Source organism: Solanum tuberosum, unplaced genomic scaffold, assembly GCF_000226075.1.
Source record: "Solanum tuberosum cultivar DM 1-3 516 R44 unplaced genomic scaffold, SolTub_3.0 scf00560, whole genome shotgun sequence".
Classification (NCBI taxonomy): domain Eukaryota; kingdom Viridiplantae; phylum Streptophyta; class Magnoliopsida; order Solanales; family Solanaceae; genus Solanum; species Solanum tuberosum.
In genome coordinates this window covers 152,596-171,787 of record NW_006239493.1, presented here as the reverse complement: position 1 = coordinate 171,787, position 19,192 = coordinate 152,596, and the positions used below count along the sequence as shown (strand labels likewise).

Sequence of the window (19,192 nt, the reverse complement as noted above, 5' to 3'; positions counted from 1 at the left end):
AGTAAGAAGATGTTTGTTAGTAGAGATCTTGTAGTGGATGAGTCTAGCCACTATGATTGGGATCGAGATATTGTTGTGAAGAACCAAGGTGGGAGTACTTCAGCTACAACTCCAAATCAGCAAAAAGGTGATACTCCCTTTAGTCCTATTGCTAGAACAAAAAACAATTCAGATGTTGAATTGAGGATAGACTCTCCTATTTTGAAGACCAAATCACTAGCAGAAATTTATGAGCTATGCAATTTTGCTCTTGTTGAACCATCCTTATTTGAAGAAGAGGCAAACAACAAAGTGTGGATTTCAGCAATGGAGGAGGAACTTGCCATGATTAATAAAAATGATACTTGGGAGTTGGGTGATAGGACAGAAGAGAAGAATGTTATCGGTGTCAAATGTGTCTATCGAACAAAGTTCAATCCAGATGGCTCCATCTTCAAGTATAAAGCTAGACTTGTAGTTAAAGGCTATTCTCAGCAGCCTGGGGTGGACTTTGGAGAAACGTTTGCTCCTGTTGCGCGGCATGAGACAGTAGGGTTTCTATTCGCTCTCGTAGCACAATACAAGTGGAAAATCTTCCATTTGGATGTCAAATCTTCATTTCTCAACGGATTGCTTGAGGAAGACATTTATGTTGAACAACCTGAAGGTTTTACAGTTGCAGGTGAAGAAGACAAGGTGTACAAGCTTAAAAGGGCTCTCTATGGTCTTAAACAAACCCCAAGGGCTTGGTATAGTAGGTTGGATATTTATTTGCTGTCTCAAGGCTTCAACAGAAGCCTAAATGAGCCTACTTTGTACTTCAAAAGGCAATCGCATGGGATGTTCATTATGATATTAGTTTATGTCAATGATTTGATGGTTATAGGTGAAAATCCTCTTGCGGTTCAAGAAGTTAAAAATCAAATGCTAAAAGTTTTTGAGATGTCCGATCTAGGAGAAATTAAGTTTTTCCTGGGAATGGAGATATCTCAATCTTGTGAAGGAATTTTCTTGTCCCAAAAGAGGAATGCCTTGAATCTGTTAAAAAGGTTCAAGCTTGACAAGTGCAAAGTTGTTGCAACTCCACTTGTTGTGAATGAAAAATTAATGAAGGATGATGGCGAAGAGAGGGCAGATCCAAAAGTTTATAGAAGTCTTATTGGAAGTCTATTGTATCTAACAGCTTCTAGGCCAGAAATAATGTTCACTGTCAGTTTGTTATCTCGATATATGCAAAGTACCAGTACTAAGCATTTTTGAGCCACTAAAAGGGTGTTAAGGTACATTAGAAGGACGATTAATTATGGAATCTGGTATAGAAATGTGGAGAATGGAGCTCATATTGGCTATTCAGCTAGTAATTGGGGTGGATGTTTGGATGATTACTAAAGCACTTCTGGTTACTGTTTTTCGTTTAATTCAGGCATTTTTTCTTGGAGCACAAAGAAGCAAGATATTGTAGCACAATCTTCAGCAGAAGGCGAGTATGTGGCTGCTGCATCTGCTACAAATCAAGCAATTTGGTTAAGAAAGATCTTATTGGAATTGAATTTGTAGCCAAAAGAACTAACAGTGATCTGTGTGGACAATAAATCAGCCATTGCGATGGCTGAAAATCCGGGGCAGCATGGAAGAACAAAGCATATCAACATATGGTTTCATACTTTAAGAGATGTTGAGAAGAATTAATGGTGAAGTTAAGTTGGTGCATTGCATCAGTGAAGATCAGCAGGCTGATATTTTGACCAAGGATCTTTCCACTAAGAAGTTTGAGTTTCAAAGATTGTTGCAAGGAGTTTCAATGAAAAATCTTAAGGAGGAGTGTTAGAAAATTAAGATTTATCTAGAAACTCCTAGATTGTAGATATTTTGTATTAGATATGTTAGAAAAGTAACATTTGTCTAGAAACTCCTAGGATGGAGATATTTGTAGTAGATATATTAGAAAATTAAGTTTTGTCTAGAAACTCCTAGATAGTAGATATTTTGTAGTAAGATATGTAGTCTTGATTTAAAATGAGTGGTGGTTAGTGAGCCACATATGTGCATAGTTTGGTGTGAGATATTTTGCTTATTATGTGGTTGTAATTCTCACACTTTATCTATAAATAAATAGACCATATGTAATGAAACATCTAGTGAAAAAAATTGAACTCAAGAAAACTTAAGCCTTCTTCTTGACTTTCAGATTTTCTGTAGCAATTTACAGCTCTGATTTCCTACTGTTTACACCTTGTAGACCTGAAGTTCTTCTTTCTTTTCGTTGTAACAAATATTAGGTAATTAGATTATTTCTTTAGCATCAACATAACACATGAATCAATAGGAAAAATCACATGATCATCAAACCATGACAACACAATTAATACATTAGGGAAAGTGAATATATGATAATACAACCATTTCTAAACAGATATAGTTGTTGAACAAATATATAATGTAGTTACTTTTAGAGAAGTAAAAAAAAGTGAGGAAATTTTGAAATTTCACATAATCGTTGTATCATGAAAGGGAAAATCAATTAAAAATTTGTTCTTTTACGGAGTACTCTCTAATCTATTATAAGTATTTTTTTTTCTTCTTTAACTTCGATCTGTATATTACCGTTACGAAAAATGAAGCATAGACTGAACGTTAGCTTTAGACAGGGGCGGCTCAACGCAATCGGAGGCCTAAAGCGAAATTTCAACTAGAGGCCTAAAATCTAAATAAACTTCATATGCATTTTTTTTATAAAAAAAAAAAAAGCTTACATTTTTAAATGCAAAGTATACTTAATATTTTTTTATAAATGATTTATTCGATTTCTTTTTCAGTTATTAGTTTTAGATAAGATTTTATCAATTCAACGTTGAAAAACATTTTCTTACTCGGGCAATTATTATACGACTTGTTAACATAGAATTTGATTCAAGAAGTTGATAATTTTGTATACTCCACATTTTACTATGCTTGTTGTAATGCTTGAAAATCTAAGAAGAAATAGAAAAAAAAATTACAATTCACTTTGCTCAACACTTTTCGACTATCAAAAGTGTAAAAGGAGTTAAAAGAATAAAATAATGTGAATATTAGCGTAGAGAGTGTAAAAATAAAACAATTCTTCTTGATTTCTTCTATATAAATGGAATTAAAGAGAATAAAATAATATTTTGAAAAATATTATCATAAATAATTAATCTTTTTTTAAAAAAAATTAACACATAATTTATTATTAGTAAAAAATTGAGGCCCCCTAAAATTGGGGGCCTAAGGCCAATGCCTTATTCAAATAAGCATAGAGCCGGCCCTGGCTTTAGATTTACGAAATCTTACAACCTTCCTTTTCCTTATTCTACATATTTATTCCATCACTATTTGTGGTCTTTTGACGACTTAGTTGAGGGGATTTATTTATTTAAGAGTAATGCACCCAAAGAGATGTATAAGCCATAGAAATGTGGCCAACAAGTTCTACAGTCACTCTTCCTTCTCCGGCGGATTTATCCCATCACTTTAATTTCATCCAAGTATGAGTCCCCACAACAAAGGTGTCTGGAAGTATTCTAATTCATCAGCAAAGCAGAAAGCTATCTCCAAAACAAGTACAGTTGATGGGATAAATGTAGGTGTTGGAGATTTGGGCTTCAACTCAGATCAAAATGATTGATTGGTTGTGTGTGTGCGCGCGCTAGAGATTGGCAAGATCCTAGAAATCCATTCTGTCTCAACTAGCAAAATTCACATGATCATTAACCCATGACAACACAATTATACACAAAGCAACCAGATGCTTCTGTCAAAGCAAGTCGTCGACTAGAAAATATCACAAGGGTGTAACTTGCTTTGATGAAAGCGATCTGGATGCGTTGTATAACTGTGCTGTCATGGGTTGCTGAGAATGTGATATTTGCTAGTCGAGACAGAATGCATTTCTGGGATTCTTACCAATCTCTAGCACACACGCAACCAATCAATCAATCATTTTGATCTGAGTAGAAGCCCAAATCTCCAACACCTACATTTGTCTCATCAATAATACTTGTTTCGGAGATAGCTTTCTGATTTGCTGATGAATTAGATTACTTCCAAGCACCTTTGTTGTGGGGACTCATGCTTGGATGAAATTAAAGTGATGGGATAAATCCGCTGGAGAAGGAAGAGTGACCATAGTGATAGAGCTTGCTGGTCTCATTTCTATGGCTTATACATCTTGCATTACTCTTGAACAGTGGCGGATCTATGAAGGGCATTGGGGGTGCCACGCCACCCCCGAACTTCGACGGAAACTCTATATATACATAGCTATATATATATAATATAAATATAAGGCGTGCCACCCACAGAACAAAATTGGCTTGTGGTGCCATGGTAGGAGGGCAACTTTAGAAGGTTGAAGTTACGGGTTCAAATCCCATTTGGCACCCACGGACTCTAAATCCTGGATCCGCCACTGCTCTTGAATAAATAAATCCCCTCAACTAAGTCAAAAGACCACAAATAGTAATGGAATAAATTAGGAAAAGGAATATAAGATTTCGTAAATCTAAAGTTAACTTTTAGTCTACGCTTATTTTGTCATAACGATAATATACATATCAGAGGTAAAAAAGAAAACAATACTTATAATAGATCAGATAGGACTCCTTAAAACAACAGATTTTTAATTGATTTACCCTTTCATGATACACAAATTTTGTGAACTTTCAAAATTTTCTCACTTTTTTTGACTCCTTTAAAAGTAACTAAATGATATATTTGTTCAACAACTATATTTGTTAAAAAAAATGTTGTATTATCTTATATTCACTTTACCTGATGTATTAGTTCACATCTTCCTAATTTATTTACTTCAAGAGACATTACTAATTATAGAGTTTTTTGTGAATACAACAGAGACTAACAACTTCGATTCAGCTTCAATCTTAAATAATGATAATTGAAATAAGAAATTTTATACACTACTTTAGAGTAAGGAGATGTGCCAGAATGATCCCTAAAGCAAATACTCTGAATGTATACCAATCCAGTATACATTCCACAGTAGGCAAAATCTTACATGTTAGCTTAAGAAAGTAAAATATTTTTCTTATTTTAGTGGATTCTTTTATATATGTCAGTTTCCTTTGTTATGTGCATATGGTATTGGTTACATAATCACGTTTATTCTACATACGTGCGGGAATCTTATAAAATGAACATTCACAATCAGTAAAAGTTATCTCATGCAAAAATCTGAAATAAATCTGAATATAAATAATGTTAATAATAATTTTAAAAAAAATTTAAACTTCTGAATACTCAAGACTGAACTGACTCACTAGCTTTGTCTCTCTAGGAAGCCTCTACTAACTGAAGATAGGTGTCAGGATAACACCCATGGCTACCTGACTATTCAACTAACAATGACTGAAAATCAAATAAAGTGAAGTAACTTAATTAGATCTCTCCTGATGTAAGGAGGTCTCACCGACTACTGATGGAAAGAGATCTTACTGAACGTGTTGCATCAAGAGTACCTAAAACTACATCATAAAATGATGTAGCGTTGAATGACTTCAGTACATGGAATGTATGGTATGTAATATTACTGAATTTAAATACATAACTGAATTGAATACATGAACTGAAAGAAAATAAAAGTTACCTGACTGAAAGTAAAGCACAAACGTGAAATGACATCATTAAAGCTTTACAATAAGATATGCAATCATAGCAAATACTATAGTAATATACTTTATTTTTCATGGGGGTTTCTCTAACTGACAACCATCACTATGAACCTCGTAGTGATATAACGTCTCGTCCACATTGCCAAAACCGCCTTATCCTCTGCCGGAGCATAGGACATAACTCAAATTATGGATCCACTAAAAAGCCCTCTTGAGGTAGGTGAGTAGTCGTCCAAATTCTAGAACAATCCTATCTATGTTGGTGGCATAGGTTATAGGGTTTGAGTTACCTCAACTCTTACCCAAATCGGTGATCAATACCACTCCCAAAATATATGCAATAATGCTCATATAATAGTACTCACTTGGTTGAGTTAATACTCGAAAGGCCCTCTTAAGAGTTAACTGAATTTTACTTTATTGATTGAAATGCTTGTGAAAACTATTTATGCTCTTCTCGAAATTGTACTTCTTTTCTTAATGCAAAATTATACATTTGGAACCATTAGTGTTCCTTTATAACTCTTCTCAAATGATGTTTAAAAATATACTTGGACTCACTTTAAATTTCAAAATCAATGCATGGGAATACTTGCACAAAATCTCAATGGCTAGGGTTCATGTGATATTATAAGCATGAACAACAACTCAAGAATCAAAATGCATAGAGTATCATAATCTTAATGGTTAATTAACCCGAATTCAAAATACGGAAGACAAACCAAACTCAAAATTCATGGAACTTTGGGTAGAACCCTAGATTTATCTCTTTACTAACTGAATTTAGTTGTAGAATGTGAGGACAAAATTAGTCCAATACTATGAATAGCCTTACATACCTAATTATGAAGCAATTGGATTGAAAACTTTGGTGGAGACTTCATTTTTCTTGAGCCCGAGGAAGAACACTAGCTTTCTTGAAGTAAATCTTTGATCTTGAAATCTTGATGCTTGATCTTGAGAAGAGAGACTCTTTTATGGAGATTTTAGATTGGAAGAACTTGGGAAAACCTTGGATTGAAGGCTTCTCTTTGTATCTTGATTTTTTGACATGGAACTTTTAGGGTTCTGAGGAACCCTAGGTAAGTTTTGATAGAATTTTTAATGTTTAGATTGATGATTATGAAAGGAAAAGTAGTTAGTTGAATGATATACTCCTTTAAAACACTCAAAAATGACTTAGAATAGGGCTAAAAAGCTTCAGAAATGACCAAAATAACCCAGGAACACGTGCATCAAGTTTATGAAAAGCAATCACATAAAGAATTCACAGAAGGATCCACAGTCCGTGGAACATTCTATTGTCCGTAGTACCGGCCGTGAAACAACTCCTGCCTGACAATGCTTCACTGAAACACACATAACTTTTTACTCTGAACTCTAATTAATGCAAACTTGGCGGAGTTGGAAAGAAGACTCATAGACCTTAATATGATGGGTTATATAGGCTACCTAAATTTTTATATTCTAAAAGATATGATCATTTAAAGTTGACCCAAGTAAAATCTTATATCGAAACTCAACCGGTAAGAAAAATTTCAACTCAATTTTGTGGTAGAGGGTTCTTATGACATTAATTAAACTCCAAATCTATTTCAACACTAAAGAATTGACATTAACACCTAAGAACAATTTAAGAATCCTCTAGTAGGACCTTATATGCATATAATCAATTGTTCGAGTCTTAACTTAGAAATTTTTGTGGTGTTACAAGTAACTATGAACGCCGGGAGCTCACCCTATTCTTTGAACACCAAAAGCTGCTCCGCACGAACTCCAAATCAATAGAGAGATATCATACATGATCTGCAGAGTACAAAACCATAGTATGAGTACCAACAAGCAAAACTCAGTAGTCATCAGCCATCTAAGCTCCAAAGATAATACAAATATAAATAACAAGTAATAAGGAAGGTAAAATATAAGTAATTAAATAGGAGATATACTATGCTAGACAGGTAATAACGAAAAGAAACAGAACACAAAAAATAGGGAATCGAGTCAAGAACGTACCGGGAAACGCAAGCGAACAACCATTCACAAACAAATTATGATTCAAGAGTCGACTACCCAAGTGCAGGAGGGCTAACATCCACAATATGTAGACCACAACCTATCAACTAACCGATCAATATCATAAGAATACAAAATATAATCAAATAATAACCTAACTGGACCCCATAACTCCAAAAGGTACAAGCAACAAACATAACTCAACTGCCCCCATAAAACTGTAGGGTGCAAACAATAATCAATTATAATGGTGATAGGTGATGCATATGAATGCAAGATTTGTAGTAGAACCATTAGTAACCATAAGTAACCAAGTGTATACACCTACCCTCTGTCATGATTAGCGAGGTAGAACCAGTGCATCTCCCTCTTCTTGTACAGTGGAACACACAACCAAAAGGACTCACAAGGGACATATGAAGCAGTATACATTGCCTAGGCCCAAACCAGGTCTTACAACAAGTCCTTTCAATAGTGGTACCATAGGTATAAGTAGCCAAACCATGCATGAAAGGACATCGACGTGCCAGCTAGTGAAGTAAAAATTGAGCACATCCCAGATGCCTCTAATGTTTCAAGTAGAAATGGATCACGTCCTTAACGCCTCATAAATCTCACAATTAGTTTATCAAAATGACCCAAGTGGTACGACTTTCATTAAAACAAGTTTAGAATAGTAACCAAGTGAAAATATCCCTTCTCTATAAATGATAATGATGCAATAATGCATGAACCGAGATCATACTACAAAACACATGAGAATGAACAACCAATGCAATGCATGGCATCACCAACATTCTAACAGGGTACTCACAATTAGATATACAATACCAAACCTACCACGCTACCAAAGCGGAGAGTACTAACCTGGAATCCATTTGGTCCCCTACCATGGCCTTGCACCCAACAATATAATCACAAGCTCAATAAGTTATAATAAGCCTACCCCTAATCAATGAGAGAAGAAGTAAAGAAGAGCTTCCAAATCAACAAAAGAGGCGAAAGTAACTCAAAGAACAACACCTTACCCATACACACAGCTCTGGTTTACAACTGAGCACAACTAAAGGAAATCTATGTCTACAACGAGCCACTAAGGTCTCAAGTACTAAAACAAGATAAACGATCCAATACATGCCCTATATGGAGAAACTAACCACTACAAGGGCGATAAAACACATCTAAAGCTCAACCCTAGACTAGGGCCATAAGTATCAATCCTAAAAAGGATAAATATGCTAAGGCAAACTACAAGCAACGCTAAACTTAGGTCATTGTCACCCACAATAAGCCCAACATTCCTACGGGAATCAAGAAAAGGTAGACTAATAGAATGAGGTCTAAAACCCAACAAATATAGTACTACATCACATGTAATTCATACTAAACATTATCTAAGATTCCAAATAAAAAAATAGACCGAATCCTACCTCGAAGCCTATCATGCACCGTCTGAATCGACCGTACAAGAGCTATCCACTTTCTAAATGCCTCTGAATGATGTTGCATTACCAAATTATTGTCACCACGTAAATCAGACATTTAGACACAAAATTCACAATAATTAGACACAGACTCAAAAATTGAATCAAAATGGAAATATGGGACTCGCACTGGAAATCCCAAAACTGACTCCATCAAAAGTTCCTAATCATCTTACCGAGCATGTGTCCCGAAATGGGACACAATTTTGTGCCAGAACAACCTAAACAAGAACATGCAATTTAATTCACCATAAGATATATGGGAGTCCCTTTAGGGAGAGAACTACCTAGAAATGATGCTCCCCTCACTTTCCCAAACACTTCGATGTGTAGCGACACCAATACTGGATGAAATGCAACTTGAATCACCCAAAATAGAGCTCTCTAGATCAACTTATCCATGTTTGAATATTGGAAGAGATATTGGAAAATGACCTAAAAGATGAGATATAACATCAGTGATGACCGCTAAAGTGCTCAAGTGGTCGCTAACGCGGTCACCACTAATATGGTCAGCTCGCCATAAAAGCGGCCTAACTCTTAAATGCACCCGCCACAAAAGTGGCGTCCACGCCGCAAACACGGCTTGTCGGTCGCTAATGCAACTTCCTCTCCTTCAAGGACTATTGCTAAAGTGCCCCATAGGTCACTAACGCGGCTACTGCAAAAGCGATCAAGGGCAAGAAAGCTCCAAACTTTGAATAGACCCCTAGAACTCATTTAGGGTCCAAACAACACAAACCAAAAGTGCTAGCCACTCTGAAATGACATTCCAGACTTAACGGAAACATCAAAACATCCATTAAAGGTAATCACGATGAAAAGTGGATCTCACACCCAAGTTCCATTTTAAGCCAAAATCCATAATAGGGCTGGAAATGAGACTGGAAGCCTCGAAATCTGCATGAAAGGTCACTCTAGACTTAACTCGATGTTCTGAAGCTAATAGAACTCTTTGAGTTTTATTCTGAGGCCATTTTCCAAGATTATTATCGAAATCAACCGTACAAACTCTAGAAGCTCCAAAACATGGAAAGTTGCACAAAACTCAAATGGACGACTCAATAGCTAAAATGACAGTCCTAGCAAGTCATTAATGACTTGGGATCACTTCAGGAAAGATCTAAACGCTGAAAAGATTGAAAATAGAGGAAATGACCTGGAGGGTCATTGCATTCAACATCACTGAGGCATGGAGAAAGTGCAAGTGTATCAAGGGGTACTCTTAGAACCATTGCATCTACAAGTTCTTCAACATCACTAAGGCATGAAGCAAGCGCAAGTGTATAAAGGGGTGCACCAGAACCACTGCACTTCCTTCTAACAAAAGACCAAGTACATCAAGATCACCAAGGCATGGTGACCAAGTGCATCAAGATCATCAAGGCATGGTCAAGTGCAATGGGTGCTAGACTATCATCAAGAACTAGGAGTGGTAGAGGGAGAGGTAGGGGAATGAGAAGTGAAATAAGGTGTTTATCAACCACTTGAAAGTTTGTTTACATGTTCTCAAGGTAGTACAACACATTATGTAGGCCAGAGTACAAATGTTGCACCAAAGGAAACTGCTACTGTCAGGAAAGGAAAGGGTGTTGGAAACACAACCCAATTTAGAAGGCCAAGAGTAACTGGAATGGGTGTGTTTCAACCTGAAAATGGTTTCACAACTTTCAATGTAAGTATTATGATACATTCATAATGTTTGTTCTCTAATAACTTGATAATTTTTGTTCTCTAATAACTTCAACTCTCTAAAGACTGGAGTACCAAGTAGCATAATATTATCGACTGGACCAAAAAGAGTCTTGAGATCAGCAATTGTAACTAGAGACGTTGGTTTCAAACCAACAAGTGGATTGAAGTGGAAAGAAAATCAAGCAATCACAACAAGAAGGCTTCAAGAGATCAGAGATCTTTCAAATCGAATACTTCCTCCTCTTCATAACCTCAAGACTCATGAAATCTATAATGTTGATATCAGTGGTGTTTGTTTAGTACTGTTTTGGTGCCACTAAGATACTATTTTGCTTATTGTTTTAAGGAGAAAAAATTATTTCTTGTTTTTTGTTATATGTATGAAATAATTTTAACATTCTAGTATTTATGCAATGTCGAAGCTTTGGTTTGCTCTTAAGTTCACTTTTGGAATCAATTTTTTTCTATTTGCCTACAATTGAGAGTTGAGTTGTTTCTGTGAAGCTTTGTTTTTGTTTCAGTAGTACTGTTAGTTGTCTTTTTTGGCAATTGAGAGTTTGGTAGTACTCTTAAACCCAATGAATCAGTCATTTCCAGAAAAGAGCATAGAAGTAAGACAATTTCAGACACAAGCAAATTCAAATTTTCATTATGGTAGGGCAAATAGAGGTATTCGATACCACACAAAATTATGCTCTAATACATATCATATTATGGCAATTTCATTTGGTTATTCTTCAACTTACCTACTTGGATTAGAAAACTAACATATATAATAACGACACAAATCATCAAACACCAAAGGAATTTCCCAAAAAATCGACAGCTTCTTTTCTTCTTTTTCATCCCTTTCATCTTCAAATGATTATCTTTCAAATCGCCCATTTATTTTACATCGCCACCCATCTGATCCTTTGAATTGATGTTGAGATTTTCATACCAAATTTGAAGACTTTCGACTTCATCCAAATGAATTTTCTCTTGTTTCGAATGCTCAATGTCCATTGAATTCATGTTGGAACTCTCAAGCTTTTCCAACTGCATTTTAACATACTCGTAATTTTCTTCTAACTCCTTAGTCTTTTTCACCAATCACGGAAGAATAAACAAAGATCTTTCGTCAACTCTTTCCTTGTCTCTCCGTAAAAAAATTTGCAATTCATGGCTTCATAGTGAGGACAAGACCAAAATCTTTTTCTCGGATTGCGATCTGACCAAGAGGTCTGCATTTGTAATATGATTTCATGCTTGCATCGCACTTCAACATTGATCATCGAACCATTCTCTTCCATACACAACTTATTCAACTCAGATTTTGTCATTGCTAATCCTAACATTTCTGCACAAAACTTTTGAAAGAAATTTATAATCATAACTGATAATCAACATGAAAAGGTCTAAAGATAAAGAACATACACAAAAATAACCTTACCTTTCCAAATCAATGAGCAATTTGAGTCTGATTCTGAGCAATTTCAATTAAAATTTAAACTCATATAGAAATGAAAGGGGACCCAAGAAGATTATGAGCATCAATAGAATAAAATGATAAGATAGTCCATCCAAACTCATGTAAGCGAATTTGATCAGGCATATTTTACATCATCAATAAGCATAAACCTTAAACCCCTAAATAGAACTATTGGGGCAAAATACGGGCAACTATGTCACAACCTTAGACTTCTACTAAGCACACCGTGCGGCACTTGACAACTCGCTCACAAATCTTTCACGGTCTTGCAAGCTCAAGCAATTCATTTTGACACTAGATCGCTAAGAGATTAAACAAAGACACAAAAGAATTACTTAAGAAGTCTCTTGTATTACTCAAGACTTGGAAGATTTGCCTTTCTTGCTTGATGTCATTACAAATGGGTGCCCCTCTATTTATACTACTCACTAGGGGATAATTTTCAAATATTAATTATGTACAAGACCCTATTCTAAAATTCTCTACACAACTAGAAGATTCCAAGAACTTTTCATGCAATTCTCCTTATATTTCTAGAATATTCCACTAAGGACTATTGTTCTTCCAATATAAATATTCCACATGGACAACCTTATGTCATGTAGAGTCTAAGTCACATAATGGTGTGGCGGTCGGTCGTGACAACTATCACTATAATGTCATCATGCTTGCCACCAACACGATCTTTGCCAACTTTGAGGCGATCTATGGAAAAAGGTGTATAAATACTTGTACTTTTTTATTTCTGCAGTGCACATTCTGCAATCTTTCGTGCTAACATCTTTGAAAATGTTCCCAGTTCGCACAAATCAACTAGCCCATCGTGTACTAATTTCTCCAACTCAGCGTCGTGAACGCTATGGAACAATCCATCTGTAGACATCATTATCACATCCCATGTTCTTACTGTAACTTTAATTTCTTGTGCCACACTTGGATCATCAAATTTAACAACATTCCCTAACTGGAAAGGATAATTGAATCCTTTTTTCTTAATGTCTGATTTGTAAACTATTACCCTATCTCTTGTAACAATAAATTTGCTATCTTCAATGTGAACCGCGTGTACAATATCACACGTTTAAGTCAAAATACAAGTTGTTGACGAACCTTGACATTTCGTGTTTAAAATAAGCCTCGTTGAGAACCTCCATTGACTGAATTCTGTTATTTTGATCTTTCTGCTTGTGAATCGATAATTCAACATTTCTAACCAACCGTCTAAAATATTTTCCAGAATCGATATCCTTATACGCCCAACCACCAATGCCATCCGCTACACCTATGATTTATTCCTCTATACAAATAACATGTGCATCTTCCCATGAGGTGCTTTGTTAGATTTTGGTATGTAAAACGAGCCAGCCACCATCTTCATCTTGAAATTTCCATTAATAAAACTTGAGACATTAGTACTCTCATCGAAAAAGTTTAGATCCTTGTCTATATCAATCTCGTCTATAGCATCTATATTCATCTAATCTATAGTAATTAAAGAAACTAGTAAAGAAGGGATAGAATCGAAAATTTATAAAAGGGGATTCAAAAAGAATTACCTACTATCGCGCTTAGGATTTGGACGTTTGACCTAAAGCAATTATTGAATTACCTTTACAAAAATAATCAAATCTTGACGGATTTCTTCATGGAAATTCACTAGTTCATATATAAGGAAAATAAATAAAATCATTTCCCGTAATCATGCAAAACGGCAAAACATTATATGGATACTGAATAACACCTTGAGATACTTGGTAATCTCTCTGTTTCAATATGTTTGACCAATTTGACTTGGCATGGAGTTAAACAAAATAAAGAAGATTTTTGAATCTTGTGATATAAAAATAAAGATATGTCAAATGTATCAAAATGTCCATTAATTTTGTGGTCTGAAACATATCATATGGAAAGTAGAAACTAAACAATTCCAAAAAAGTTTAAAATAAAGCAATTGTTTAGTTTCGACTTTCCATATGACATGTTTAAGACCATAAAATTAATGGACATCTTAATACATTTGATATATCTTTATATTTATACCACAAGATTCAAAAGACTGTTTTAATTTCTTCAACTCTCTGCCAAGTCAAATTGGTCAAACAAATTTAAACAGAGATTACCTAGTATCTCAAGGTGTTATTCAGTGTCCATAAAATGTTGTGGCGTCTTGCTCAATTATGGAAAATGATTTATTTATTTTCATTATAAATGAACTAGTGAATTTCGATGAAGAAAAGCATCAAGAGTTGATTGTTTTTGTGAAGGAAATTCAATTATTGCTTTAGGTCACAAGTTCAAATCCTAAGCGCGATAGTAATCAGGTAATTCTTTTTAAATCCCCTTATATAAATTTTTGACTCTGTCACTTCTTTACTAGTTTCTTATATGGCTATAGACAGGATCGATATAGATGAGATAAATGTTATAGACGAGATTGATATAGATGAGGATCTAAACTTTTGGGATGAGAGTACTAATGTCTAAGTTTTATTAATGGGAATTTCAAGATGAAGATGGTGGCTGGCTCGTTTTACATACCAAAATCTAACAAAGCGCCTCTCTGGGAAGATGCACATTTTATATGCATAGAGGAAGAAACTATAGGTGTAGCAGATGGCATTGGTGGTTGGGCTAAAAGGGTATCAATTCTGGAGAATATTCAAGACAACTGGTTAGAAACGTTGAATTATCGATTCACAAACCAAAAGATCAAAGGAACCAAATTCATCCAATGGAAGTTCTCAACGAGGCTTATTTTAACATGAAATGTCAAGGTTCATCAACGGCTTGTATTTTGACTTTAACGTGTGATATTGTACACGCAGTAAATGTTGGAGATAACAGATTTGTTGTTAAAAGAGACGGGGTAATAGTTTACAAATCAGAAATTCAACAAAAAGGATTCAATTATCCTTTTCGGTTAGGGAATGGTGTTAAATTTGATGATCCAAGTGTGCCACAAGAAATTGAAGTTACAGTAAGAATAGAGGATGTGCTAGTGATGGTACAGATGGATTGTTCGATAATGCTCACGACACTGAGTTGGAGAAATTAGTATGTGACGGGCTAGTGGATTTGCGCGAACTGGGAACATTTTCAAAGATGTTAGCACGAAAGATTGCAGAATATGCATTGCAGAAATCAGAAAATAAAAGTATTTATACACCTTTTGCCATAGACTGCCTCAAAGTTGGCAAATATCGTGTGGGTAGCAAGCGTGATGACATTATAGTGATAGTTGCCCATATTTTGCCCCGGTAGTTTTATTTAGGGGTTTAGGATTTATGGTTTGTGCTTATCGATGTGTAAAATATGCCTGATCAAATCGCTAACATGAGTTTGAATGAACTTTCTTATATTTTTTTGCTGTTGATGCTCATAATCTTCTTGAGTCCCCTTTCATTCCTATATGAGTTTAAATTTTAATTCGTGTGTGGTATATAAAATATTTAGACTATCAAATTACTTATAAGTTAAATCCCATGATAAACGTTAAAAATAATTGGTTATATAGTAAACAGTTCAATGCTTTGTTCCCCCTATGTGTCTACTTCGCAAACAAGAAAAATACAAAGATCTTTTGATCCATTAGAAATAATAGTTATTTGTTGACCCCTTGTCCTAGATATTGTTTGGTGACTAAACCCAAAGACTGAGGAGTTAACTCGGATGGACTGGATCGAACCTAGGGAAACTCCTGGTCCTAGGGAGTGTTTCCCCTTTAATGAGCCCTACACTATACAAATCTGGATTAGTCAAGCTAATGGAAGGTATCACTATGTACCGTTTGTGCTTCCACTGAATCATTGCTAATCTGCAAACTCATTTTAGCAGTACTAGTATCGAAATTTCTGCATATCTACCTCCGTGCCTATTTGCATTTCTAACTATCAGGCAACTTAAGGTTACAGCCACCTAATTTGTCATTGATCTCCTTTCTCTCTAGTGTCACCCATTTATTTAACTACATATGCCTCATCTCTATCTAATTCCTCTGATTTTCCATTTAACTGTTTTGATTCTACCAAGGCCTCCCTTTTGGTAGCAATTTTATCATCTAAAGATGAAGAAGATTCGTTGTGACTTCCATCTGTTCTAATCTCATCACATTTCTGCACAAATTCACAACATATAGAGGCATTCAACTTTTCGTAGTGTCCTCATGACAGTCTTGGTATGCTTCCCTGAGTTTTGGACCGTTTTCCCTTTGTTACACACTTAAATGCATCGTCTGACGCAACATTTTGGTCCTTCCACCACTCCATGTTGACGTCTGACTTGGAGAGCCCTCCAAGCATGATTCACAGCACACGTTGATCGAATCAGATTATTAGCTGCATTTTCTTGTCTTTTAGGTACATTTCATGCCAATTCAATTCCTAAACACCCCACCCCCCGCACTTAAATACAGTATTTTTAATCTAAGCTCATTTTGAAGCAAAGACAACATTGGTGCAACCAGCAGAGGAAACACGTAAGGGGAAATATTACCTATAAAATCTTGATCAGTTATTGCCATGCCAGTCCGAAATCAAGGAGGTCTCACCACATGCTGATGAAAAGAGATCTTACTAAACGTCACCTATCGTGAGTATCTGAACTGCATTATAAAATGGTGCAACGCCAAATGACGCTATACATGGAATGTACGGTATGTAATAAGGCCGAATGAAATAAATAAATAAATGAACTGAAAGAAACTGAAAGTACCCTTGTTATACCCATTTTAACTCGCATCAAATAATGTACAACAAATTGGTGATTCCTAAATTAATGAACTTAAGGAGTCGCCACCTAATTATTTTTAGGGTAATTAGGACACCTAAATATTTAACTAATGTAATGCTAAATAAACTACAATTAATGATCTACTTAATTTATGTGATTCTAGATAAGGGCTCTAGTTATCCTAAAGGGAAGAGATTAAGTATCCTTTAAGATCCGTTAAAAATGATTACTGATCAAACTTAGATTAAATTTAAAAAGGTTTTGAAATAACTAAAGAATTTAAAATATCTATTATAACTAGGTGCTAATTGGTTTTAGAAAGATAAAAGTAATATCATGACTAGCTAACTTAAGTTATAAAATTAATCAAAAATATTAATTTCACGCGGAACAATAAATGACTTTCCCAACATAAAAGAGGGTCAAATTAAAAGAAAATTCATTCATGAGTTTAAAATTTGTTTTAAAAAATTAAAAGAAATGCATTGATTTTTCATATTTGAAAGGAAAGAGTGATTTCAAGAAAAAACTTAAAAGAGTCTATTGAAATCTTAAAAGAAACATGTTCCCATCTTTCGTGAAAATAAAAATATTTCAAAAGATTTGCTTTTAGAAAAATCTTTCTAAAAAATTAAACATCTTTGGACATGCAACAAAACTTTTAAAAAATATATATAAAAGGCTCTGCCAAGTTCTTAACGGAAACTTAATAAATTTAAAAATGGACACAACGTGATTGAACGATTTAAAGCAGTTTCCAAATAAAAGACTTTATTAGATAAAGATAACTGCTCTATTGTTGATTAAAGATTAACCCCAAGAATAACAACAATCTGAGGGAAAGAGATTTTGTTGAGATGATATTTGCAGAAGAGGATGGAAGGTTCTATTGTCCACGTCACCATAGTTTGTTAGAGTTAGTTAGTTGTTGATAATTAGAGTTAGTTACAGATAGCAGTTTTATAAATAGTTGTTACTCAATTGTAATACACAACTATTCATTCATATTCTATATACAATCTGATATATTCTCTCTATTCTCCTTCAAGGGAGTTTCACAGTTTTTCGTCATCTTAGCTATCATTTGCTCGTTATATCGATAGTTTCATCATGGTATCAGAGTCAATTCGCTCCTGTTAGATCTCGTAGTTCATTCCTTTGTTCGATTTCTTGTTGTAGTTGTCGAAAGTTCATCAAATCTCTGAATTCAATTCACAATGGTGGAAGTTACAGATCCCGCCAGTTCTCCTACAGGAAATAACATCATTGACGTAAGTAATCCTCTTTGCATTCATCCATCTGATGGTCCTAGTCTTTCTCTTGTTCAAGTAGAATTTCTTGGTACTGGATATAGATCTTGGAGAAGAACTGTAAGGAGGTCCCTTTCTGTGAAAAACAAGTTGGGTTTTATAAATGGTGAGTGTAAGAGGCCTGCACTCAATTCCCCTCAATATCAACAGTGGGAGAGATATGATAATATGGTTACGTCTTGGATCTTGAAGTCTCTTGGAAAGGAAATTGTTGACAATGTAGAGTATGTGTGTGATGCAATGGAGTTGTGGAAGGAATTAGAAAATAGATATGATCAAACAAATGGAGCAAAGTTGTATCAAATCCAAAAGGAAATAAATGATTTGAGTCAGGGTCTACTACACTAGAATGAAGAAGATGTGGGAAGAATTAAACAATATGAATGCCAAGGATCAATGTAGCTGTGGAGGAAAGGAAAATATACACAAGGCAGAACAGGCCAGGAGGCTAATTCAATTTCTCATGGGATTAAACGAAATTTATACTATCATTAGAGGGAGTATATTGATGATGAATCCCTTGCCATCTATGGCTCAGGCTTTTGCCCTTTTAGTTCAGGAGGAAAAAAAAGGGAATTCAAGCCAAGTAATCAAATGTTTGCAGAAGGAAGTTCAATGAATTCATCCATGATTCCTTCTGTGAATGCTAGCTCATCAAGTTCCTCAAATGGAGGACAATAATTCAGGACAAATTTTTCCACTTCTAGTAACAACAATGGCAGATCAAGACCTTATTGTGAACACTGCAGAAGGCCAGGGCACACCAAAGACAGATGTTATAAGATACATGGTTATCCTCAAACTAACAATCAATAGAATGGACAAAATAGATACAACAATACTCCCAATCAGATATCCCAA

General features: G+C 35.0%; 1 protein-coding gene and 1 long non-coding RNA gene across 2 annotated transcripts in view; one reads left to right on the top strand and one right to left on the bottom strand.

The window, feature by feature from the left end:
• The first annotated feature begins 14,806 nt into the window (after positions 1 to 14,806).
• Positions 14,807 to 15,554, top strand: LOC107058635 (putative protein phosphatase 2C 24). Its single transcript, XM_015304580.1, has 2 exons — positions 14,807 to 14,964; positions 15,266 to 15,554. The coding sequence occupies exons 1-2, from the start codon at positions 14,807 to 14,809 to the stop codon at positions 15,552 to 15,554; spliced, it is 447 nt and encodes a 148-aa protein (XP_015160066.1).
• A 2,344-nt stretch (positions 15,555 to 17,898) lies between these two features.
• Positions 17,899 to 19,192, bottom strand: part of LOC107058633 (uncharacterized) — a 7,561-nt gene continuing 6,267 nt past the window's right edge. Inside the window, exon 2 of the long non-coding RNA XR_001472180.1 lies at positions 17,899 to 18,269. This is a non-coding gene — a long non-coding RNA (uncharacterized lncRNA). The remainder of the gene's footprint in view (positions 18,270 to 19,192) is intronic.